The 27,803-nt window shown below is 41.4% G+C and overlaps 1 protein-coding gene across 2 annotated transcripts in view; it reads right to left on the reverse strand.

Moving 5' to 3' along the window:
* The window catches only part of LOC125443515 (protocadherin beta-16-like), a 431,392-nt gene extending 405,190 nt beyond the window's left edge, over positions 1-26,202 (reverse strand). The window contains exon 1 of one of the 2 annotated variants that reach the window (XM_048515696.1): positions 23,643-26,202. In XM_048515696.1, coding sequence (XP_048371653.1) covers positions 23,643-26,057 — 2,415 coding nt within the window. In that variant the 5' untranslated portion in view covers positions 26,058-26,202. Of the gene's footprint in view, positions 1-16,104; positions 18,717-23,642 lie in introns of those variants that run through there. The other variant, XM_048515701.1, reaches the window with a different exon arrangement.
* Between the last annotated feature and the right edge of the window lie 1,601 nt (positions 26,203-27,803).

A 27,803-nucleotide genomic window follows, 5' to 3' on the forward strand; every position in this document is an offset into this window, starting at 1 on the left:
TTTAGAAAACTGGGGGGAATTGTCATTTACATCCTCTATTTCAATTTCAATTCTGTGCACTCGCAATGGGTTTTCCAGCACAATCTCGGCAATTAAGATGCAAGAATCTTTCTGACCACACAGAACCTCTCTGTCTATTTTGTCCTTTAACAGCACATTCCCAGATTGAGGGTCCAGCTGGAAATATGGTTTGGTGCTTTTAGAAACCAGCCGGGCCCCACGAGCAGACAGCTCCTTCACATTCATTTTCAAATCTTTCAGCACATTTGCCACCAGAGACCCACTTTTCTTTTCCTCAGGCACTGAATAGTGGAAGGACTCACACATTGCCCCACACATGCAAAGATACAGGAAAAAAGACCAAGCTTGCCTGTTGTGGTGATATATTTCCATTTTCTCAGAGTCCTACTGGGCACATCTGATTCACTGGATAGTTCTTGGTAGGGTTGTTCCCAGAAATATTTGTTTCCAAGGCAAACCTCTGCTTTTTTTGTTTTAGAAATGGATACAGAGGCTTTTCTTCCTTGCTGAAATGTCTGCAGATTTGCTTGCAATGAAGATCTGTTGCCTTTCTCTCTGAGATTTCTTTGTCTAATGGCTGCAGATTTCCAGAAGAGGACTTATTCCCTGAAAAGTGTTGTCTTGTGCAATAGCACCACCTTGTGCTTCAGCTACAACATAACTCCCAAAATCTTTATCATTTAAGAAACATAGAAATACCTTTCATAGGAACTTGAAATACTCCTGATATTTTGTGATTTCTTTATCTGTATCATATATGGTACCTGTATTAGGATGTTTGGACCCCTTCCTCATTCATTGTAGGTTCAAAAACACGTGAACCTCAAAAATAATTAAAATATTCTGATTACCTGGTGGGAAAGTAAACATCTGTTGTTCTCTCTCTTATGTAGACAAACTTAAATTATAGTTTCTATTAGCTAATCGACTGAGTACTAATAATAGCTTATGATTGAGACTTGGGTTCAAGGCGGATGATTTATTGTTATATCTTGTTTGTTTAATTTTACTTTCACGGCAAAAGACTATCACTATCCGCATCCTATTCTGTTCTTTCCCTGGATCTGCGATGGTTGTGCTGACCCAAAATGCACTTTGTGACAGGAAATTATTTTCCTTTTTCCTTGTAGCTGATTCCCATGAGTTTCACTCTTAAAAGTCTCCTCCACTTGAAAAGCAGTTGACTGTGGAACACTGAAGGCTCCCGTGGTTTTTTTTAATTCAAAAAATACTAAGGCCCCTTCCGCACACACAAAATAATGCGTTTTCAAACCACTTTCATAACTGTTTGCAAGTGGATTTTGCTATTCCGCACAGCTTCAAAGAGCAGTGAAAGCAGTTTGAAAGTGCATTATTCTGCATGTGCGGAATGAGCCTAAGAAAATGTCACCTTGTGCTCAGATAACTACTTCATGGTTCTAACCGCCTAGTATATTTTTATCCCATGATTTTTCCAAGGATAGAACTGTTCTGCCAGGCCTATGACTGCGGAAATTGTTGACCTCCCTTTCCTCTTTCCCTTCTCCCCTTTTCTCTTCCCCATCTCTGAATGATATATGGAGGGTGGTCTGGTTAGGGGGGGGGGTTCTGTTTATTGATGATGTTTTTATCCTGGTCCCCCTCCTCCAAGTTGATATGAATAATGCAGACATATTTTGGAACAAACTGTTCATTGATTTTACTGTTTTATTGCAATTCATTGCTGTAACAGTTTCCTATATGGGGTAGGGCAGCGATACACCAAATAAATAAATATGGACCAAAGAAAGGTCACTGGGGAAGTCATGGAATCTCTGTGACAGAAATCAATCTTGTGCATGTATGGTTACCATTCATCTGATCAAGTAAAGGTGTAACAACTTCCCTTTAGGTCTTTGTCCAAAAGTGAGGTCCTTGATGAAATGATGGATAATGTCCTGGAGAAACATGAGGAAGGATGCTGTGGAAAGGGAGCAACTATCAGGAAATTTCTTCCTGAGTTCTGCTCCATAAAACTTTTAAACTGGAATGCTTTAAAGACCTCCCAGCTCATCTGAAGGGCTTTACATTAGGGAGACTGTTTCCTATCATGGGTTATATTATATGTTAGCTCTGGGGAAATGTCTTCCCTCTTGTACAGCTTGAATTGTTTTAAGTGCTTCTACTACTACGCTTTAAATTTCATTTTTAACTTTCTTGAATATCATACCTATACAAAAGGCAACAAGAACAAAAAAAAACCCCCTAATATAAACGCACTTGTCCACAAGCCAAATAATAATTCTACTCTCAAAAGTTGGACTTTGTAATTGAAAAAGTATTACACAGATTCTATAAATATGCAAAATAATGAAACTTTTTGAAAACCCCGCCTATTTTTGTGGGAAGCTACATTATGTTATAAATTCATTCCAAAATTAATGTATAGCAAACGGCATGATCAGTGGCAAGCGAGGAGCCTTTTTACACAATTCTGTTTTTTTTCTTCTTTTTGTAGGAACATTTTAATGCAAAAGCAAAATTCTCAAGGGTGTAAACAAAAAGCAAAGGCAATTCTCAAGGGCGTACACAAAGTTCAAATCAATGTGTTTCAAACTGTATAAGGGTGGGCAAAATTGTTCAATTGCTTGTCAAAGTTCAAAAGGAAAATTGCAGCTGTACATGCTATTGTATTGCTATTGAACTATTCAGCAGCAGCTGAATACAGGAATACAATACAGGAAATAAATATTAAGTGAAAAGAAATCTACTGGCATTTAGTAACTTCCAGGAGAAAGTCACTATCATATAGAGAAAAGGATCAGGATTGTCCAGCAAGTAGCGTAACCTAAATGAATCGGGGAGATCGGGTAAGTGTAAAGGAGTAAGATTCACATACTTGGATCTAATTTCCTTAAATCTGAAACAGTGTAATAATTGGTGGGCCAGAGATTCAACTGAGCCAGCATTACATGGGCATAAGTTTTTAGTCTTTTCTTGCTTGTTAAATCTGCCATGTAACAAGGCGGAGGGAATAACATTAAACCTGGCGAGCATTATGGCTCTCCTTTGAGCAAAGTTTGTTAAGCAATACAGGTAGTGTGCCAAGTAGTCATGTTCAAATGGGATAGAAAAATACAGGGGGGGGGGAGAGCAAGTTTTCTTGGCTGCAGTGATTAGGGTAGAGAACTCTCTATGGCCCTTTCCACACATGCGCAGATCCGAGCTAGCGTGCGAGCAGCCGGCACTTCCCCCTCAGACGGAGAGGTGGCTCCGTATGAAGGCACCTCCGGTCACCCCCCTCCACTCACCGTCCTGTCCTTTGTTGCTTTGGAGGGCTGCAGGGACCCGCACATGCTGCCCTCCAACCTCCAGGGGTCGGAGGGCAGCATGGGCAGGGCTCTGCACCCCTCCATAGTGACGAAGGATGGGATGGTGAGTGGGGGGGAGGGGGAAAGCAGCGTCTTCCCGCCGGTGCTGTTCACACCGTGCTGACAGGAAGAAGGTGCTTTAGAAAAATAGGTGTGGCTTCACGTTGCTCCCGGGCGGCCAGGGCTGTCCCTGGGCCGCTGTAAATCGTCGGTGTGGAAAGGGCCTTTCCAATAGTTGACCTTTTAATTTTGTATAAGCTTCTGAATAGGACAAAGGGCAAAGTGAATCCACCGGACAGTCCAATAGAAGCTATTTTTTCTTCGATTGTGGAAAACCAGGTTTGGAATGGGTGTCAGAGAGCAGTCGGTGGACCAGGGAATTACAGTCTGAGAGAAAATGAATTCGCAGCCAGAATCTAAAAGCCCTCAGCCAAGACGCTGATTCCAAGGAGTTTTGACCTAACTCCAGACAAAGGGCTGCATAGGGCACACAATTTGGGAGTCCAATTATGAAAAATTTAGATTGAAGGGTATGTAAAGAGTGATTAATAGCTTGAATCCAAATTGGGACTCCGTAAAGCAATCTCGAGGCAACTTTGGCATTGAAAAATTTGAGGGCAGGAGGGATAGACCACAGCTGTAGAAGAAGCGCAGTAACACTGAAATACTGTTGGATGTGACTAGGAGGGTGGCCTTCCTATAGGTTTCCCATGAAATGTTAAAGGAGAATGAAAGGCCGAGGTACTTATATTAAACCTGTTAAGTTAGGCTGCTATTCATTGCCCATGTGAGCTTCTTAAAGCACCTCAGAAGAACAAAACAGAGCCCCTTGGGATGGGGCAGTATATAAGCTCAAAAAATAAATAAATAATAAATAAATAATAAAACCTCGGTTTTTTTCATAATTAATTGTCAGTCTATTGGATTCACAGTTGTTTACTGTCTATAGTCATCCTGTGTTTGTGTGGAGCTGATTAGTCACTGTCTTGACTCTAGTGTTTTTCAACACTGGTGGCCAAGTTTTGTTCATTTTCATGGTTTCTTCCTTTCTGTTGAAATTGTCCCTCTTCTTGTGGATTTCAACAATCAAAGGGAACTAAACAATCAAAGGGAACAAAGGCCAGGCTACTTCTATTCAGATAACCTCACCTGTTGACCTTGTATCTTCATTGTTACTCACATGCTAATGGGCAGATCCCACTCAACACATGTAAATCTAGCTTGCTAATTGCATCACGGTTTCACTTGTTAATACAGACAAATAAGTTTCTTTCCTTTCCCACCCTGGATAATCTTAACAGGTATAATTATACTCCTCCCACTTGCTTTCCTACCCTATCAGATCCTCTGGAAGATGCTACAGCCACAGATGCAGGGCGAAACATCAGGAGAGAAGATGCTGCTAGAGTTTCACGGCCATACAGCCCGGAGAACCACAATACAGCACTCCCAGTGGGAATTCCTAGATGGTGAAAGCCTCTGTATCGACAAGGCTGCAAAGAACAAATACTTTTGCATTTTGAAGCTGTATTTCTCATTCGGAGAATGAAATCATCACATACCCAAATGACCACCTACTCCCTTATTAACTTAGTCAACAGCTACGATCATTTTCCAGTGCCTTAATTCATGTGCTCCCATCTTCAGAAGTTAGACTGTTGGCAACCCAAGAGACAGCCATTTCAGTCATAGTACCAAAACTCTGGAAGTGTCTCCGGGGGATAGTCATCTCTCCTCTTCTGTTGTCATCTTCCATGTATGAAGTGAAGCCTGCCTGCCTATCTCTCCAAAAGTGAAGCCTGCCTGCCTATCTCTCCAAAGTTTTCAATACGTCTCTAGCACACACTGGATAAAATAGTTACAAAGAAAAGAAGAGACATATATTTGTCATGTTGTAGTAACTATAAGTTATATGTGAGAGATCATTGTTTTCTTCTAACTATGCATGACGAAAAAAGAACGAGGGATCAAGAAATACAAAGAGAAAATAACAGAATTTTTTTTAAAAGAAGAATCTTAAACCCACATACAGATTGCACTGTATGTTGCCAGCATTAGGAATTTTAAATTTAACAAAGTTTTAGAATTTTAAATTTAACACTAAGATGCCAATTATATTCTCACCTGGTTCATGAGATGACCTTCTGCAACATGGTTGGGAACTTCCTGAGAAGATGAAATCCTTGAATTCCCCTGATTTTGAGCAGCATCCACAGAAAACACAGGAAAGAGAGGCCTAAGAAACCTGAACTCACTGTTCAGGGACCCGCCAGCTAAGCACACCTCATAGTTGTACGCCCGGGAAAGGGATCCAGCATCAACATCTCCACAGCTCTCTGGGATATTGGGTCCAACTGGAAAATTCAGGGTGGAGCTCGCTATGAACTTTCTCCTCTTCTGAATCTTGATGGCAACAAAGCCCACTATGGATACCAGAAAAATGACTGAGATGACAGCCAAGCATATGACCAGATACATAGTCAGGGTCCGGTCTTCTTCTTCCACCACTTCATCCTTTGGGATATCCACACTTTTCATATAAGGGTCAGAGAAGCCATCCACTAGCAGAACGCTCAGCGTTGCAGAGGTGGACTGGGGAGGGTGACCATTATCTCTGACTCCAATGATAAGTTTCTGTTTGAAGCTGTCTCGTTTACTTATGGGCCTCATTGTTTTCACCTTCCTACCTTCCATCTGCTCTGGGCTCCAACAGCAGTGAATAGGCCTCGGGTCCTGTGGCCTCTCAGGAGCCTATATATATAGGAAAGCCAAGAGTTCTGGACTAGAATCTCTGGGTCCACGGCCACTCACCTTGATGACCGGAGGTAGCCAGCCTCGGACCCCTGGGGAACAACAAGATCATTGGATGGGGAAGTGCCGTTCTGAAGAGGATACAGGATGAATGGGGCATTATCATTTTCATCCATGACAACAACTCGGACAATAACCTCTGAGCTCAGAGGAGGAGAACCGCTGTCCACAGCCCTTACAGTCACATGGAAATCTTTTACATGCTCAAAGTCCAGAGATCGGATGGCATAGAGGTTCCCAGTTTCAGAGTTGATGGAGATGTAAGAGGACACAGGTTGATCACTGACCGTCCCAGGCAAAAGTGAATAGGTCACTTTGGCATTTTGTTCTGCATCCAGGTCATCAGCATGTACCAATCCTATTAAAAGACCTGGAATATTATTTTCTCGCATTTGCATTTCATATCTTGACTTTTCAAATACTGGAGCATTGTCATTGACGTCTGAGATCTGAACATTAATTATTCTTATTGAAGTGAGCTTGGGTGAGCCCCAATCTACGGCTGTGATGGTGATGTTATACTCTGAGTCTCTTTCTCGGTCCAGGGGCTGTTGGGTCACCAGCTGGTAATAGTTATTCTCTGAGGCTTTTAACAGAAAGGGCAACTTTGCCTCAGTAGCGCAGGCTGTTCTTCCATTATCTCCAGAGTCTCGATCTGTGATACGGAAGAGGGCCACCAATGTATCAAGGGGAGAATCTTCCAGTAAGGGGCTGATGAGGGATGTGAGGGTCACCTCTGGGGCATTGTCATTTCTGTCCTCAACCTCTACAATGACTTTGCAGTAAGCAGAGAGCCCCCCTCCATCCGTGGCCTTGACGTTTATCTCATAATTTCTCTCCTCTTCATAATCAATGTCTCCAGCCACAGTTAGTTCTCCAGTATGTTTGTTTAACTTGAACGATCTAGCCACATTATCTGGTAACTGACTGAAGGAATAAGTGACGTCCCCATAGGAGCCCAAATCCCTGTCAGTTGCATTCACTTTTGTTACAAGTGTATTTGGCAGGCAGTTTTCCCACAGTTTTACCTTGTACACGGAACGATGGAACTGAGGCGCGTTGTCGTTGGCATCCAGAACAGCAATAACAATTTTCGCTGTCCCTGTTTTCCTTGGCCTTCCCCAATCCACAGCTGACAAAATCAGGGAAAGTTGTGCCACTTCTTCGCGGTCTAATTGTTTCTGCAATATTAATTCCGCACCTTTGCTGCCATCGCTGCGATTTTGTACATCCAGACTAAAATGGCCATTAGGACTCAGTGAGTAATCCTGAACAGCGTTTTCTCCTCTGTCTGCATCTTCGGCACTCTCTAAGGGGATTCGGGTTCCTGTGGACGTGTGCTCGGGTATTTCCAAAAGGAATTCCTTTTTAGAGAACTGGGGGGGATTGTCATTCACATCCTCTATTTCCACCTCAATTCTGTGGACTTGCACTGGGTTTTCCAGCACAATCTCTGAGAGTAAGACACAAGGGTCCTTCTGACCACACAGAGCTTCTCGGTCTATTCTGTCCTTTAAAAACACATTCCCTGAGTGAGGATCTAGCTGGAAATATTGCTTGCTGTTTTCAGAAACCAGCCTGGCCCTTCGAGCAGACAGCTCCTTCACATCCACTTTCAAATCCTTTAGCACATTGGCCACCAGAGACCCACTTTTCCTTTCTTCAAGTACTAAATAATGGAAGGAGTCACATATTGCCCCACACATGCAGAGACAGAGGAAAACGGACCAACCTGGTCTGTTGTTGGAATTTATTTCCATTGTTTCAGGTTCCTTCAAGGTTCATCTGATGAAATGGTTGATTCTTCGTAAAGCAGCTGCTAGCTTTGACTGTCTTTTATCCTGTTCCTAGGTAAATCTTTCCTTTTTCTTTAGTTCTTTTGGAAATAGGTGCAATCCTTTTCAAAGATTGTTTTGCAATGGAGGTCTGTCTCCTTTCTCTCTGAGACTTTCTTCGTTCAATAGCTGCAGATTTTTAGGAAAGCAATCGTTCCCTGAAAAGTGTTGTGTTGTACAATAGCACCACCTTGTGCTTGACTTAGCATGTAACTCCTGCAATCCTTACACTTACCCAACAGCATAAAAATATCTTTTTGTATCTCCTTTAGGAAAATATTAGGACCATATCCTCATGTACTGCTGATTCAAAAACATGTAAACCCAAATGAGGCACATACACAAAGAAAAATACTCTGATTACTGGGAAGTAGTACATTTATTTTATTTTACTGTACATTTATACCCTGCCTATTTCACCAATGGGAACTCAAAGGGGCCTATGTTATTCTCCTCTTCTCCATTTTATCCTTACAACAATACTTGTGAGGGAGATTAGGCTGAGAGAGAGTGACAGGTCATCCCGCAAATTCCATTAGAGACTGGAGATTTAAACTGAACTTCTCATATTCCAGTCATGATTAATTCCTGTTATTTTTTCCCCCTGTTAAACAGTTCATCTCTTCAAAAGCACAACTCATCCCTTACGTCTACACCATTCTGGCTCTCATAACTGGTTCTTCTTGATCTGTTACAAAGGCACACTAAATTGCACATTAAAACAACTTTTGTGAGCTCAATTTCTGTGACCTCACAGTTTATGAGTTAGTTAGTCAACCTTAAGCCAATAAATGGACTCAGAAGTATTGATCAGTAGCGTTTATTGAATAGGCATCGAAGCACCACACTCGGCCAATCCAGTTCTGACGAAGCTGGCATTCACGGTCCCCTTTATCCCCCCATAGAGAACCCCCCTCCCATTTTCCCAAGAGTTGGTCAAAACAGTCTTTGGAGCTAAGGTGCCCCAAGGTTGACGGCAGATAGCAAAAGAAAGTCACCTGGCTTTCTGCCCTACGAGATAATGGATGTAACACAGTTTCAATGGGACAGGAGTATCAGGGGAAGCCTAGTTGTCTACAAAGCATGTGAAGCCATAAAGTAAAGATCAAGGGAAGAATGCACAGATGGTAGTAGATACATATAGCAGGCTGGTTACATATGTCTTTCTAGCAGCAGCAATTTGTTATTTTAAGCAGGTGCAGAGTTCTGGTAATGTATTTCAATAGCATTTCCCTGATAGGAATGCTATCAGTTGGGATACAAGATTGTGACTTGTCAGTCACATCTTGTTTGTTTGTTTCATCCTACTGTCAAAGCTGAAGGCTATACCTACCAGTAAAATGTTCAGTTCCCTGTGTGGATCTTGGTCAGGCTGGTCCAAGTAGCTTTCCTGAATAGTGTGTTGTTTTGTTTTGTTTTTAACTCCCTTTAATTTGAAAAGCAGTTTCCTGTGGGTAACTATGGGTGGCTCCTTGAAACAAAAATCAAGCAAACACCACTTCGGGCTCATAGAACTAGCTAATGGTTTGATCCGTCTATCTCACAGTCCTTCCAAAGAGCAAAGAACAGAATGCACAATTTTTTTCTTCCCCATTTTAACCTCACAGCAACTCTTTGAGGAACGGTAAATTTAGAGAAATAAATAAATCCTAATGTCACCAACTAACATCATAGAGCAGGAATTTGAATTTGACCATGCCCATAGCTACAGGGAACGTATGGGGCAATGCTCCTTCATAAAGATGTCATGCCCTTCTCTGATTTCCCAGCTTTATTTTTTTAAAAATCTCTAGTTCTTTCTGTTGTGGAGTTACAAGGGAAAATGTGAACCAATGTTTTATCTGGATTACCTGTAAGGAATGCAGCATGGGAAGCTGCAAGTGCGTTTGGAGCTGAATCAATTTATCCCTTTCCTGACAGACAGAAGATCTCTATTACCTGGATAGCTAATGGTGTGCCAAACAGCAAATATATGCCTTCTGCTAAAATTTCTCTGTATGCCTGCATATAGTAACTACCACACATGTATCTTAAAGAGGAAAGACAATAATTGGCACTCAAACTTACATTTTACATTTTACATGATCAATTTTTGTGTTATTTTTTCCTTGTTAAACAGCTCATCTCCCCAGAGGGGAGAAGCTGAATGAATTCTTGCAGAGAAGCTGAATGAATTCTTTGCATCTGTCTTCACCCAAGAGGTGAGGAACATTCCTGCACCTGAACCAAGCTTCTTAGGAGGCGAATCCGAGGAACTAGCGAAGATAGTGGTAGACAAGGAAGAAGTTCTGGCAGCCATTGATAAACTAAATGTTACCAAATCCCCTGGCCCAGATTGCATTCACCCAAGAGTTCTTAAAGAGCTCAAGCATGAAATTGCTGATCTTCTCACTTTAATATGCAACTTATCCCTGAAATCAGGCTCCATCCCTGAAGACTGGAAGATGGCCAATGTCACACCAATATTTAAGAAAGGATCTAGGGGGGGACCCGGGAAATTACAGGCCAGTCAGTTTGACATCAGTTCCTGGTAAATTAGTAGAATCTATCAATAAAAGATAAAAAATTCATAAAACATAGCAGAAAAGCAAGACTCTGCTACAAGAGAAAGAGTCAGCATGGCTTTTTTTGCAAGCGAGGCAAAATCCTGTCTTTACAAACTTACCTTAGAGTTCTTTTGAGGGTGTAAACAGGCATGTGGACAAGAGGGTGAAGACAAGGTGGACATTGCTCTGGATTTCCAAGGCTTTTCAATGAAACAGATAGTTCCTCTACCAGACACCTCGTTGAGAAAACTCAGCAATCAAGGAATAAGAGGGAAGTCCTCCTATGGATTAAAAAACTTTGGATGAGAAACAGGAAAACAAAGGGTAGGTGTAAATGGGAAGTTCTCACAATGGAGAGATGTCGGAAGTGGTGTCCCCTGGCAAGGATCCGCTTTTGGGACCAGTGCTCTCTTAACCTAATCATAAATTACCTGGAAGTAGGGTGGCAGTAGCGTGGTGGGCCAGAGTCTTGCAGATGATACCAAATTATGGTAGGGTGGTGGAGGGAACCAACAAAGGATAGTGAAAGAGCTCCAAAGCTGGACCTTGATAGAATTAGGGATGAGTGGGCTCAGAAATGGCAAATGCACAGTTCAATGCTTAGCAAAATGTAAAGTGGATGCACATAGGGGCAAAAAATCCAAACTTCACGCACTTACATCGCTTCCACAGGGGTCAGTGCTATCAGTCACAGACCAGGAAAGGGATTTAGGTACGTCTGAAGGTTGATAGTCTCATGGGAATGTCAACTCAATGCATGGCAGCTGTGAAAAGAGGCAAACTCTATGCTGGGGATCATTAGAAAAGGAATCTGATAATAAAAAAAAACTGCAAAAGATTGTCATGCCCTTATATAAAGCAGTGGTATGCGACCTCGCGACTTGGAGTACTGTGTCCAGTTCTGGTCGCCGCATCTCAAAAAAGGATATTGAGGAATGATAGAAAAAGTGCAGAGAAGGGCAACAAGGATGATTGAGGGACTGGAGCACCTTCCCTATGAGGAATGAGGTACTGCAGCGTTTGGGACCTCTTTAGTTTGGAGAGGAGGCTGGCTGAGGGGATATGATTGAAGTTCATACAAAATTATGCATGGGGTAGAAAATGTTGACAGAGAGACATTTTTCTCTCTTTCTCACAATACTAGAACCAGGGGACATTCATTGAAAATGCTGGGGGGAAGAATTAGGACTAATAAAAGGAAACACTTCTTCACGCAACGTGTGATTGGTGTTTGGAATATGCTGCCACAGGAGGTGGTGATGGCCACGAACCTGGATAGCTTTAAAACGGGCTTGGACAGATTTATGGAGGAGAAGTTGATTTATGGCTACCAATCTTGATCCTCCTTTGATCTGAGATTGCAAATGCCTTAACAGACCAGGTGATCGGGAGCAACAGCCGCAGAAGGTCATTGCGTTCACATCCTACATGTGAGCTCCCAAAGGCACCTGGTGGGCCACTGCGAGTAGCAGAGAGCTGGACTAGATGGACTTTGGTCTGATCCAGCTGGCTTGTTCTTATGTTCTTATGTTCTTAGGTACACCATTGTGACTACATACAGGTCCCATGTAGCCTATGCCTACCATGACATCATTATGCCCTTTATTATGTATTATTTATTATGTATGACTAAGGGTTCAGGATGATGGGGATCCGGCAATCCATCCCTAGTCTCGGTGTGCTTCTGTGCTCGAACCATAAAAGTTATGGCCACAGGCCTAAACCTCGGTGGTAAATATTCTAGTCTGATATTATAACTGCTTCACCAAACTGGCTTTTCTTTGGAGCCCCTCCATTATATACAACTGGGACACATTATGATATAGAATAGTTATTTGAAAAAAACATCACAGTTCAACCTTCAGAAACCTCATTGGGCCACAGCATTGTCACATGATTTCTGGAATCCAATAAGCACCAAGAGGTACACAGTTGTTGAAAGGGCTCTCTGCTGCCTCCCCTCTGCTGCTGCAGTCCACAGACATTCTTCAAATTCTGCTCCTGAGGGCAAGGGGACCTTCAAAGGCAGGATGGTGGCCAAGGAGACTATTTTGAGGAATAAAATCAGCAAAAATGGCACTCTCACCTATCTGTGAAGGAAGGGCATTTGCAGAAAATGGTGGTATGATACAAGACAATACTTCAACTATTATCATGCAGAAATCTTGATAATGAATAAGTTCATGGGGAGATCCCACAATCTTTATCACAGAAATACATCATGTGTGTATATGGTACTACTCACCTGGACAGCAAGGGTGACAAAAATTTTCTTTGTACAAGAAACCAGCTGATAGGAACACTTATTTTAACCCTTCCCACCCAGTACATCTTAGGCACAATTTTCCTTATGGTTTGTTTCGAAGAGCTAAAAGAAACAGTACCTTTAGGAATGATTACAAGTGCACAATTATTAACAAACAGAAAAATGGCAAGCAGATGACCTGGATGTCATCTAAGCCGATTTTTTAAAGTCAAGAATTGACTGGTGGAAGCCACTCTTGGCTTCTCTTTTTACAAATATTAATGAATCAGGCATATTACACATATTAATGAATCAGTGACTTTTTTAAATGGAGATTTATGGAGGAGAAGTCGATCTATGGCTACCAATTTTGATCCTCCTTGCTCTGAGATTGCAAATGTCTTAGCAGACCAGGTGCTCAGGAGCAGGAGCAGCAGAAGGCCATTGGATTCTGGTCTGATCCAGCAGGCTCTTTCTTATGTTGTGACCCAAAGGATCCATCAAATTTTCACCCAATCAGTCTCCTGTCTACTATTGGTAAGATACATGCAAATTTTCTGCTCTCTAAATTACAAAATTGGATCACTCAGAAACAAATTCTTGGCCCGGAACAAATTGGATTTTGTAAAGACAGATCTACATCAGATTATGCCCTTACGTTATCACACTTAGCAAATAAAGCTATATACTCAGACAAAAGGAAACTGTTTATGGCATTTTTAGACCTAAGGGGAGCTTTTGATTCTATTTCCCATGACATTTTATGGGGAAAATTGCTTGCATTAGATATCGACAAGAAACTTTTGTTCTTGATCAGACAATTCTACATCAACACTAATTGCTAGATTGAGTGTTGCCATGGTGGTCTAATCTCAAAGATATATACATTCAGTGGGGCTAAACAGGGTTGTGTTTTAGCGCCAACCCTGTTTAACCTTTATTTGAATGATCTAATCTCGAACCTTTCCAATATCAATTGTCATCCTTCTAAACTGGGCTCTTCGCGTGTACCTTTACAGTTGTATGCTGATGATAAAGTCCTCCTGTCTAATACTAGGATTGGGTTAAGAGATTACTATCTTGCTGTGCCAACTATTTCCAAAATAACAAACTGGAAATTAATGATGCCAAATCTAAAATCCTAGTCTTTTCCATTTGCTTTAAGAAGTATAACTGGAGTATTAACAACATTTGCCTAGAACAAGTTAAACAATGTAAATATTTAGGCATTTTATTCAGCTACAGCCTCTCTTGCAAGACTCATCTTACCTCAGCTGATATTATTGCTTGCAATGCCACCAGTGCAAATTCCCATTTCTTTTATAGAACAGGAAATCAATACATCCCTGTGGCACTGAGAGTATTTAACTCAGTTACTTTATGGCAGACCAGTTTGGTTAAATGTGGTGAATTCTTTATTAAATAGGGTCAAATCTAAGTTCTTTCACCATATAATGGGCTTCCCCAATTCACCTTTCTCTGTTCGGAACTAGGCCAATTATGTTTCATTCACCTTTCTCTGTTCAGAGCTAGGCCAACCTACCTTCGAGACTCTGGCTTGGCTGAGAGCTTTTAAATATTGGTTAAGATTACCCCATTATAACAACCCTCTTAATCTTACATATCAACTTTTACAAGAGGCCGAGCCCTGGTTCTCTATAATTGAACGGAAAATAGAAGTCATGGGCTTCAGAGAGAGTCTCTATTTCTCCTTTCAGCTAAGGAGGTGTTTGAGATGTTGAAAACAATATTTTGTGAATGTGGTTTGTTATACATTGGGAGCACATTGCAGAGCATGAAGTTTCAAATTTTGGAACACACATCTAGGGTCAAACTCCACCTCAGAGAAGTGTGCCACACCAGGGCCACACCAGTGTTTTTTGTCCTGGCTGTTGTCAATACTTAGAATTAGTTATTTTCTTTCTTAGTGAGACTGGAAGGTATGTTTCAACAACAAAGTTGTTTCTGACTGAGAAACAGAGTGCGACTTGATAACACAGCTATTTTGTTTTGATTTCTGACTTTTTAAAATGTAAGCATGTAACAAAACACTGGAGACATTGTGTTAGAAACTACATACATTTTCTATTTAATTTGTATTCTGTATATACTATTTTCTGGTTTATTATGGTGAATATTTTACAGTCGTTTTGACTTGGATGCCATGGGTACAGTTTTTTTCCCTTTCTGATTACTTGACTCTGCACCTCCACACTTGATAGTGATTACTGTTACCACCTAAGGAATGGCAACCCTACCTTCTATTTTATTTATTTATTTATTTGTTCCACTTATATACTGCCCTCCCCCAAGGGGCTCAGGGAAGGAAGAGGTCCATTTCTGTATGTAGGAGAACAAGAAAAAGCAACAAATATACCTACTGATTAGAACAATTCACATAGATCATGTTGATCAATCCAAACCTACAGTGTTTGGAAAGAAAAGGGATGATTTATTTTAAGAGAAAGAAAAGAGATAATAATCTGGATCTGCATTTTAGGTAGAAGAATTTTAGTTTGCAGCAATATCCACAGGAATCTAGAGGACAGGAAAGATATTTTTAAAACCTGATGGATTTAAAAGGCAAGATTAGCATAGGAAGGGGAACTGATATGACAGTGGATAACACCAGTCCATTAACAAGTATGGGGAGCAGAAAGGTTTTATTTAAGTACTTCACATATAGGAACATGTTTTAATCCATTTTTAAAAAATCTTAAACAAGATAAGTATAGAAAATGATTTTTAATAAGTATGAAATTAACATAATGCTATTATAGAAATGTTACCTGAATTCAAGTTTTTGAAAAAAGTATGGGGGGGGGGGAACACTTTCAAAAATACATGTTTGTGCATCAATATGAAAAATAATTTCCTTTAAAATTATTTGCATGATATACACTCAGTGAATACATCATTACAACTTGAGACTCTGCTTGTCCTCTCTATGTGCAAATATTTTTGAATGAAGACTGCTTTTATTAGAAACAAAAGAATCTTTGCCAAAGAGTTGCATCCAATCAGGTGTATCTCTGGTGAAACAGGAAAACTGAGGTCGCCTTGTGACCATCAAAATTATGTTTGGAAGCATGGAGTGCACATAGAGGAAAGCCACAGGGGACAGGGGCTATGGTAAGGAAGGGAACCAGGTGAGATTGAGTGAACTGGACTGATCCAAACCTCTAATTGTTATATCTACCATCGAAGCCTTTGGTACTAAAAAGAGTTATCATTGAGTACAGGGGCAATCCTTACATATATCCTGAAATGTTAAGTTGCATTTAACAATATGAATGGAATGTCAGTTATATTCTTACCTCACTCATGAGTTGCCCTTCTGCTGCATGACTAGGAACTTCTTGGGAACCAGTTGACATCTTCTGAATCCCCTGATTTTGAGACGGCTCCACAGAAAACACAGGAAAGAGGGGTCTGAGAAACCTGAACTCACTGTTCAGGGACCCGCCAGCTAGGCAAACCTCGTAGTTGTAAGCCCGGGAAAGGGATCCAGAATCAACATCTTCATAGTTCTCAGGGTAATTTGGTCCCACTGGAAAATTCACGGTGGAGCTCGCAATGAACTTTCTCCTTTTCTGAATCTTGACGGCAACAAACACCACTGCAGAAACCAGAAAGATAAAGGAGATGACAGCCAAGCATATGACCAGATACATAGTCAGAGTCCGGTCTTCCTCCTGCACCATTTCATCCTTTGGGACATCCACACTTTTCATGTATGGGTCAGAGAAGCCATCCACTAGCAGAATGCTCAGTGTTGCAGAGGTGGACTGGGGAGGGTGACCATTGTCTCTGACTCCAATGATAAGTTTCTGTTTGAGGCTGTCTCTTTTGTTAATTGGTCTCATGGTTTTCACTTCTCCATTCTGGGCCCCCACACTGAACAGACCAGGTTCTGTGGCCTTCAGGAGCTCATAGGAAAGCCAAGAGTTCTGACCGGAATCTCTGTCCACGGCCACCACTTTGGTGACCAAGTAGCCAGCCTCCGCTCCCCTGGGAACCAGATCATTGGATGGGGAAGTGCCATTCTGAAGAGGATACAGGATGAACGGGGCATTATCATTTTCATCCATGATAACAACTCGGACAATAACTTCTGAGCTCAGAGGAGGAGAACCATTGTCTACAGCCCTGACAGTCACCTGGAATTCTTTTATCTGCTCATAATCCACAGATCGAATGGCATACAGATTCCCAGTTTCAGAGTTGATGGAGACATAAGAGGATGCAGGTTGATCACTCACCTCCCCAGGCAAAAGAGAATAGGTCACTTTGGAGTTCTGCTCTGTATCCAGGTCCTTGGCTTGAATCAAACCGATCAGCAGACCTGGAATATTGTTCTCCCATAATTGCATTTCATATGTTGACTTCTCAAATACTGGAGCATTGTCGTTGATGTCTGAGATCTGAACGTTAATTATTCTTGTTGAAGTGAGCCTGGGAGAGCCCCCGTCTGTGGCTGTAACTGTGATGTTATACTCTGAGTCTTTTTCTCGGTCCAGAGGCTGCTGTGTCACCAATTGATAGTAATTATTCACAGATTTTTTCAATAGAAAGGGCAAGCTTGCTTCAGTAGTACAGGCAGTTCTGCCATTGTCTCCAGAGTCTCGGTCTGTGACACGGAAGAGGGCCACCACAGTATCCGAGGGAGAATCTTCTGGTAGGGGGCTGGTGAGGGATGTGAGGGTCACCTCTGGGGCGTTGTCATTTCTGTCCTCAACCTCCACCATGACTTGACAGTAAGCAGAAAGCCCCCCTCCATCCGTGGCCTCAATATTTATTGCATAATTTCTCTCCTCTTCATAATCAATGGAACCAGCAACAGTAAGTTCCCCGGTATGTTTGTTTAAACTGAAAGCCTTGAGCACATTTTTTGGCACCTGGCTGAAGAAATACGTGATTTCCCCAAAGGAACCAAAATCCCTGTCAGTTGCTTCCACTTTGGTCACAAGTGTACCTCTTGGAGTGTTTTCCCTCAGTTTCACTTTATATAGAGAATCACCAAACTGTGGGAAATTGTCATTGGTATCCAGAACATCAATGACAATATTCATTGTGCCTGTTCTCTTCGGGGTCCCTCCATCAACAGCTGACAGAATGAGGAAGAGCTGTGCATTCTCCTCACGGTCTAATTGTCTTTGCAACACTAACTCTGCATATTTGCTACCATCCCTGCGACTTTTCACATCCAATGTAAAATGGCCATTCGGACTAAGGGTATAATTCTGAACCGCATTGTCTCCTTTGTCTGAATCCTCAGCTGTCTCCAAAGGGAATCTGGTATTCATTGGTACCTGCTCAGGTATTTTAAAATGGTATTCTTTTTTAGAGAACTGGGGGGAATTGTCATTGACATCCTCTATTTCAACTTCAATTCTTTGCACTTGCAGTGGGTTTTCCAGCACAATCTCTGCAGTTAAGATGCACAGGTCCTTCTGGTCACACAGAGCTTCTCGGTCTATTCTCTCATGTACTATCACATTCCCAGACTGGGGATCCAACTGGAAATATTGCTTGGTGCCTTCAGAAACCAGACGGGCCCTACGATTGACCAGCTCCTTCACATCCACTTTCAAATCCTTCAGCACATTTGCTACCAGAGACCCACTTTTCTTCTCCTCAGGAACTGAGTAATGGAACGATTCACATATGGCCCCACACATGCAGAGAAACAAGAAAAAAGACCAACCTTGCCTGTAGAGATGCATTTCTATTGTCCCAGCCGCCTTCTAGGCACATCTAACGCACAGGGCCGTTTCTCATAAGGTCATTCCTGGAATTGACTTTTTGCTTGCTTCCACGGCAAATCCTCCTTTATCTGTTAGTGGCCACTCTGCCTTTTTATCCTGAAATTTACTTACAAAAAGCAGCAAGTTGCTTTAGATCTGTGATTTCTTTGTTTAATGGCTGCAGATTTTTCAAGAGAGCACTTTCTCCTGTAGTATGTGTTTTGCACTGTGCAATGGCACCATCTTGTGCCTGAAGTAGGCTATAGCCTCCATAATCTTTATCATTTAGCAAGAACTATATAAAGATTACTCAAAGTAGGAATGTCCCATCATTACAATTTCCAACATTAAATATGTTACCCGTGTGAAGATGCTTGGAATACCTTAATCACTGATTTTTAAAATGTGAGATATTTTCCTGCAAATTGCAACTGAAAATGAGGAACACGTACAATGAAAGATACTCTGTTTATTGCAGGAGTAATTGATTGGCACACCTTGCTCCTGATATAAATCTGTTTGTATTATATTTTAGCTAGAAATCCAACAAATCCTAATTGTTTTCTCACAATAGTTTGGGGTTAGCATTTCTAAATAGATGATCTTGCATAAATTAGTACCATAAGACCTGGATTGAAAGATGAGAGGTTTTATCCGTTTGTTTTTATTGTCTGAGCTAAAGGTTGTATCTGTCATCACAGTTACTTTACTTGCCTGGATCTAAAGGGCCGGTTGAGCTGATCCAAGAAATTGTTGTAACAATGGATTGATTTACTTTTTGCTTTGAACAGCAGATGACCACGCCACATTTCAAAAGACCCTCAATTTCTAGGAGATCGCTGTGGTTGATTTTAAAAACAGCAGTGAGAAAAATCCACCTTGTCCTCGTGGAAAGTATCATTATTCTTTGGATTCTGATTGTTATATACAAATTAGGCAAATGTCCGAATAAAAATAGAAGATAATCACCTCACACCTTAAGAAATCCAAATGGAACACATTATTATATGATGACTTGTAATGAACAGTGAACTGTGCAAGGTATACAGAAAGTGGAGGGACTGTGGTTCCATGGTAGAGTATTTTTTATGCTGTTTGGTGTGTTTACAAAGTAGAATGATATATAGATGGATAGTGCTGGAATACGGGAGAGAGATCTGCATTCTTGTTTTGTTGTAGATATTTTGGAGATTTGTAATATATCTGGTCATTGACTGTAAATAAAGTCTTCTTCTTCTTCTTCTTCTTCTTCTTCTTCTTCTTCTTCTTCTTCTTCTTCTTCTTCTTCTTCTTCTTCTTCTTCTTCTTCTTCTTCTGGTAGAGTATTTGTTCTGGATATAGAATGTTTCTAGTTAATCCCCAGCATCTCCAATTCAGATGATCAAGTAAAAGGTGATGTGAAAGATATCTACCCGGAAGCCTGCAGAACTGCTGCCAGCCCGAGTGACATTGGTCTCTTCTGCACTGGCAGAATAATGCACTTTCAAGCCACTTTCAAGCCACTTTGCAGCTGTGCAGAATAGCAAAATCCACTTGCAAACAATTGTGAAAGTGGATTAAAAGTGCATTACTCTGCATGTGCGGAAGGGGCCATTACTAACTTTTCCTGCCTTCCCCTTTCTGCTGCAGCCAATTGTGATCCACTCTCATCCAAGTCTGCTCCTGCAGATTTGCAGTTTTATCCAAACAAGATGGGAACAACGTGACAGTTCTACCTTTAGCAGTAAGGTACACGTTCTCATTTGCAGCAATTACAAAACACAGACATCTTAATAACAAAAATGCACAATTGAACATACAAACTACAATTACACAAAAGCAATTGAGGCCTTTAGAATTTCCTTCTTGCAAGGTTACCCAAAAGCAATGTAATGCCTAGGTTTCATACCCAAATGAACTAGCATGTTATCCTGCAATGCTTTTTTGTGTGTGCCAAAAGTATAATAGAATTAATGGTTTCCTTAAGGGACAAGTTAATGTGGGTGTGTTTAGGGTCTTCTTTTTTGCAATAAAACTGTAGCTGTGTTCCTGAAGGATGCTGGAGTCCTATCTCTTGCTTGGTACATCTGATGAACATAATATGAACACATGAGAATCACCTGAATTCATATTTTGGGACAAGGAAGTCAGGGAAGGAGGAGAGGATTCTCAAACATTAAAGAACACCCGAAGGACCCACAATGTTCAGATTTGTTCTATTCAGGGAAAACTAAGGTACTAAAATAAAGCAGTGGTCTTTTCCACACATGCCTCTTATGCCATTTTGAAGACGTTTTTGATCCCAGTGTTTATGACAAAGTTTGTCTGCACTCCCCTTCTCAAAATGTTGTTTCCTGGTCACCAGTGTGTTTTCCCCACACATGTGCTGTAGTGATGCTTTATTTATAGCATTGCTGATTCAATACCAAAAGGGGGGGGCACCAGAAATAACAAATTATAAGAGGAGGGGGTGAAGCTGTGGGGTGAGGGACCAAAAATGGCAAAGCAAGAGCCGAATTTGAGCTTTGGCAACCTCACAAGAGGCGTAGAAAATGGCCCGTGGTTTTGGTGGGAAAAATAAATGTTTCAGTATGATCACACTGTGAGGGCAGCTGGCGTGCAAACATTTCAGTGAAAAGAATGTGTTTTCAGTTACAGTGGAGAAAAATTGTTTTGGAAATTTCCAAAACTGGGTGAGGGTGGGGGAAAACGATGCGACACTCCACAGAAGATTTATTTCCAGCCTAAAAACATCATATATGGTGTATGCGGAAACAGCTAGTAGCATTATTTTTCCCCATCAGAGCTATATTCCACTAACACTCATACCACATAGCGATTTTAATTTTTTGTGAATTTCAACTGTTGAGATGTTATGCGTCTCATAGCTATTTAAAATACTAACGATTTTGTACCACTTTGTTATGTTCTTACGTAAATAAATATGCCACTTCTCCATCTGGTATAACAAAGTTATGCAATTACGTTTAAATGTCTTACTATATCAACTCTCCTCTCCCCATCACCACTGCGCCACTGGTCCAGGGAAAGTGATGAGTGTGTTTGACCAAAATAATACATCTTGGTTTGTTTTGATCCTGCTTATTCAGTGGTATCCTGGTTTTCACTCTCCTTTCTTTGCTCGTATACCAAAAAGGACACAGTCTGATGAGACTTTGGGCCACTAATAGGAAGGCTACAAGTTTGGGCCAGAATCTACATCCTCAGCCATCACCTTGGTGACCAGGTAAGAAGCCTAGAATGACTTTTGAACCAGGTTACTGCAGTGAGTGTATGCTTCCAACGGGATAGGGGGAAAAGACAGTATTGTTATTTCCATGCATGAAATACTCAAAAAATAACTTCTGAGTTTAGTGCGGAACAACTACCATTAACTGTGTTGTTCATTAGAACTCTGAAAGCTTTTATCTTTGTCTGAATCCATAGTCTGGATAATAAAGTTGCTGAACTTAGAATTCTGGGGAATGTTAGACATTGCTAAGTTAGTCCCAACATTCCTAAACAGGAGAGACTACTCACCAACATTTGCATATTTTCCCATATATCCTTTTTGTACAATGATTCCTGCAACACCACCAATTAATTATTGACATTCAAGACTTGGATATGGAGGAATCTTCTTGAAAGTTGACTGCTAGATCCTTGACAGTGTGCTCAACATATTTCTTTGTGTTCAAGAGACTTCAGATATTACAGGGTAGCAACAAGAAAGGGATCTTGTTTCAGTTTCAAGATGGAGAGATGAATCTCATGCCACTAAAAGGATTGACATAAGTTTTCTTACAATACAACAAACTTTATTAGGCATAAGTTTTCTTATTAATGGCTTTTTCTAATAGAAAGGGAAGAATAAGCATGGTGGCGCTGGAGACTTTGCCATTAATGCTCTATGGGCGATTCCGCACATAGGTTCGACCCAGTTCCCTGAGAAGGGTACTGACCTAGGTCGAAGCCATTGTTGTTCCCCACTGCAACCAGCTTGATCCCAACTCGGAGGGCGGAATCATCCAGTGCCTCTTCGCTGCTCTGTTCCGATTGGCTGCTGTTCCACGGCCATGTTCCGTCTATCCCCACACACGTTATTAAAAAAAACTGCCACAGGAATGGAGGGACGAAGGTGGCGTTTTTTGATTGGCCAGCTGTACGCATGCCCGAAACACTCAGCTGTGATTGGCTGAATGGGGGACTCCTGGCACCAGAGATTCCACATTTTACTGGAATCGAGCTGAGTTCGAGCGTGGTTCCCTGAAAAAGTAGTAGTTCCCAACTGGAGTCAGAAATTTGACCGTTACACGGGGTGAATTTGGTACAAAAACACATCGATCCCAGTGGTTGTGCGGAGCACTTAGGTCGAACACAGCTCGAACTTAGGTTGATAACGCAAGTGTGGAATCGACCTATATGGACCTTTATCATTATCATTCTCAGCTTTACAAGGACTCTGAAGTACCACAAAGACACTTTCCACCCATTGCTGAGACATAAAGGCCATTCTCGGTTTCTTTCTCATAACTAGTTATAATCCCAAAGACAGGTTTTCCCAGTTTTTTATTTAATTGAAACAAGTGGTACATCTTATCAGGCCCTGATAGAATAAGAAAGCAATCTGTGCATTTTAATTAAAATATAAACTTCCAACTTTCCACACTATCCTGGGGGGGATAGGCAGGTTAGTTTGGTTTTCATAAAATTTGATAGCATTGCCATTCATAACAACCATCCATATTTATTAAATTCTGCAGGGCTTGAACAGAGCTTAAAGAAACAAAGATCAACAGAACATAAGAACATAACAGAAAGGTTTCCATAATACTTTTAAGAATATATATGGATAACTGGCAGTATTCTGAAGAGTGACTGTCCCTATTCTGGTTTTAAATATTTCAATACCTTAGCAAGACATGCTTTGCTTTCCATTACATGCCAAAAAGCAAGAAAAGACACAAGGATGGCTCCCAACTACACCTACAGTTGCTTTCTGTACACATAAAGTTGCTGATCTCCCCTAATCTCCCAAATTAGCAATTAATAAGGTTTTCACAGATGGTCAAATATGAAGCATTTAAGATTATCGCACCATATGACTGAAGTGACCATTATATTCTTACCTCATTCATAAGTTGCCCTTCTGCTGCATGACTAGGAACTTCTTGGGCATCTGGTGAAATCCTTTGAGCAATCTGGGTCTGAGCAGGCTCCACAGAAAACACAGGAAACAGAGGCCTGAGAAACCTGAACTCACTGTTCAGAGAACCACCACCTAAGCACACCTCATAATTGTACCCCCGGGAAAGGGATCCAGCATCAACATCTCCACGGTTCTCGGGGAAATTTGGTCCCACTGGGAAATTCAGGGCGGAGCTCGCTGTGAACTTTCTCCTTTTCTGAATCTTGATGGCAACAAACCCCACCATGGACACCAGAAAAATAACTGAGATGACAGCCAAGCATATGACCAGATACATAGTCAAGTTCCGATCTTCTTCCTGCACCATTTCATCCTTTGGGACATCCACACTTTTCATATAAGGGTCAGAGAAGCCATCCACTAGCAGAATGCTCAGCGTTGCAGAGGTGGACTGGGGAGGGTGGCCATTGTCTTTAACTCCAATGATAAGTTTCTGTTTGAAGCTGTCTCTTTTGTTAATCGGTCTCATGGTTTTAACTTCTCCATTTTGAACTCCAACACTGAACAGACCAGGTTCCGTGGCCTTCAGGAGCTCATATGAAAGCCAAGAGTTCTGACCAGAATCTTTGTCAACTGCCACCACCTTGGTGACCAGGTAGCCAGCCTCAGCTCCCCTGGGAACTAGGTCATTGGACGGGGAAGTGCCATTCTGAAGGGGGTACAGGATGAATGGGGTGTTATCATTTTCATCCATAACGACAACTCGAACCACAACTTTGGAGCTCAGGGGAGGAGAACCACTGTCAAGAGCACTGACAGTTACCTGGAATTCTTTTATCTGCTCATAGTCCAGAGATCGGATGGCATACAGGTTCCCGGTTTCAGAGTTAATAGAGACGTAAGAGGACACAGGTTGATCACTGACCTTCCCAGGCAAAACTGAATATGTCACTTTGGCATTTTTTGCTCTGTCTAAGTCCTTGGCTTGGACCAAACCTATCAGCAGTCCTGGAATATTATTCTCCCATAACTGCATTTCGTATATTGACTTCTCAAATACTGGAGCATTGTCATTGACGTCTGAGATCTGAATGCTAAGTATTCTTGTTGAAGTGAGCCTGGGAGACCCCCAGTCTGTGGCTGTGATGGTGATGTTGTACTCAGAGACTGTTTCTCGGTCTAAGGCTCGGTGTGTCATCAGCTGGTAATAATTGTTCACAGTTGCCTTGAGCGCGAATGGTAAGTTGGCCTCAGTTGTGCATGAAGTTCTGGCATTATCTCCTGAGTCTCGATCTGTAACACGGAAAAGGGCCACCACAGTATCTGGGGGTGAATCTTCTGGTAATGGATTGATGATGGATTTAAGAGTCACTTCCGGGGCATTGTCATTCTTGTCCTCAATCTCTACAATGACTTTGCAGTAAGCAGAGAGCCCCCCTCCATCAGTGGCTTTGATATTTATCTCACAACTTCTCTCTTCTTCATAATCAATGGTTCCACCAACAGTAAGTTCCCCAGTATGTTTGTTTATATTGAAAGCTTTGAAGACATTTTCTGGCACCTGGCTGAAGGAATACGTGATGTCCCCATAGAAACCGGAATCCCTGTCAGTTGCTTCCATTTTAGTCACTAGTGTATCTCTTGGGGTGTTTTCCTTCAGTTTCACTTTATATAGAGAATCACCAAACTGAGGGAAATTATCATTGGCATCCAGAACATCAATAACAATATTTGTTGAGCCTGTTCTCTTCGGGGTCCCTCCATCAACAGCCGACAGAATGAGGAAGAGCTGTGCATTCTCTTCACGGTCTAATTGTCTTTGCAACACTAGCTCTGCATATTTGGTACCATCACTGTGACTTCGTACATCCAACATGAAATGGCCATTAGGACTAAGGGTATAATTCTGAACGGCATTTTCACCTTTATCTAGATCTTGTGCTTTCTCCAAAGGGAACCGAGTGTTTATTGATGTGTGCTCAGATATTTCAAAAAAGAATTCCTTTTTAGAGAATTGTGGGGAATTATCATTCACATCCTCTATTTCAACCTCAGTTCTGTGAATTTCTAACGGGTTTTCCAGCATAATCTCAGAGAGTAATACACAGGGGTCCTTCTGACCACACAAGGTTTCTCGGTCTATTCTGTCCGTTAATATGACATTCCCAGTCTGAGGATCCAAATGGAAATATTGCTTGGTGCCTTCAGAAACTAGCTGGGCCCCACGAACAGAGAGCTCCTTTACATCTATTTTCAAATCCTTTAGCACATTTGCCACCAAAGACCCACTTTTCTTTTCCTCCAGAACTGAATAGTGGAAGGACTCACATATTGTGCCACACATGCAGAGATATAAGAGAAAAGACCAACCTTGCATGTTGCGATGTATTTCCATTGTCTCAGCCTCCTTTTAGACACGTGTGATGCAGCGAATGGTTCTCTGTAAAGCAGCTGTTGTTGTATACTTGCAAATATTTCCTTTTTTTCTGAGCTTGTTTTGGAAATTGATTTACTGGCTTGGTTCTCCTTAAATTTTTGAGGATTTGTTTGGAAGCACAATGTGGTGCATTTCACTTTAGAGATTTCTTTAGAGATACTCATGTAAAGGGAGGTTGCAGATTTCTAGGAGAGCAGCTTTTCCATTTTAACCTGTTTTATGTTGTGCAATGGCACCATCTTCTGTTAGATCTGTGATATGGCCCATCTACTTCATAAAATGTGTAATATATAGAAACATTCTCTGAAATAATGGTTGAAACATTCTCTGAAATAATGGTTCATAATGTTTCATATGAGACCACTGGTAACCATTTCATTTTAGAAGTACTGGTATGCTAAAATCTAGCAGGTTTATTTTCAGATCAAGTTTCTGAACTTAGCAAGGTCTACCTCTTAGGAGGGCACTGCAGATCTACACCAATATTCTAATTATTGAAAGGGAACACAGCCAAGGCTTAATGAAACAAGTAAAATGTCAACCTAAGGTAAATATCTGAGAACGTAATGTTGTAAAAATACAAGTACAAAGAACTAGTCACTGTTATTTCTTTCCAAAATTGAGGAGAAAGTCACATGGAGTGTACAGAGAATATGTGGGCAGGATTATCTGCTTCTGATAAGAAACAGACACAGAGACGGGCATATAGGACCATTTAAGGAGCTGACACCAGTAAGTGAGCGATCTTCGACTACTGTTCAGGGTCTGAACCAGAGGTGGGATCCAACCAGTTCTCACCACTTCTCTAGACGTGGTTACTAATTTTTTCTGAGTGCCGAGAAGGGGTTACTAAAGCAACCTCCCTGCCCAATAGGGACTGGAGGTGCGTGTGTGCGGCGGCGCCACTGTTTGAATCCCACTGCCATCGGAACCTGTTATTAAAATTTTTGGATCCCACCACTGGTCTGAACACTAATTTTCAGTATGCTTTATATAACCATGTAATTTCATGTGGCGTATGTTTCTTTTTTTATTTTTGGAATGACATAGATAAGTATTATCATGGCAGTGACCCTGTAGTAATGCATACATAGATACACACATATATAACATACTTATGAGCTGCAGTGTCCCCATATGATTATACATCCCATCTCCTGAGATACTGATGACTTAGGCCCCTTCCGCACACGCAAAATAATGCGTTTTCAAACCACTTTCACAACTGTTTGCAAGTGGATTTTGCCATTCCGCACAGCTTCAAAGAGCATTGAAAGCAGTTTGAAAGTGCATTATTCTGCATGTGCGGAATGAGCCCTAGATGTTTATCTCAGGTAAGCAGTGATTCTTAATCCAATGCATCCCTTCCAAGATGATTTCCAGAAAGTCGAAGGAACAAGCAGCCTCCGCACAAAAGAGAAGGATAGAAGGGCATCTCTGACTCATGTAAAGGGAGGAACCAAAATATGTATGGGGAGGAACAGTGTTTCTTTACCTACTGGATTTTTCAAGAAAGGAATAAGAAAGACCATGGTTTCTGAGAAGGAGGGCTCATTAATTTTGGAGAAAGAAGTACAAATTTTAGCATGCAGATGTTCAACAAGAACACAGATTCCCCTTTGATGCACATCTAGGAGAACTTGCTTTGATGGTCCATAGCTGTAATGGTAATGTTATACTCAAAAGATTTCCTTTAGGTCATCA

This window comes from Sphaerodactylus townsendi, linkage group LG14, assembly GCF_021028975.2.
Source record: "Sphaerodactylus townsendi isolate TG3544 linkage group LG14, MPM_Stown_v2.3, whole genome shotgun sequence".
In the NCBI taxonomy this organism is placed as follows: domain Eukaryota; kingdom Metazoa; phylum Chordata; class Lepidosauria; order Squamata; family Sphaerodactylidae; genus Sphaerodactylus; species Sphaerodactylus townsendi.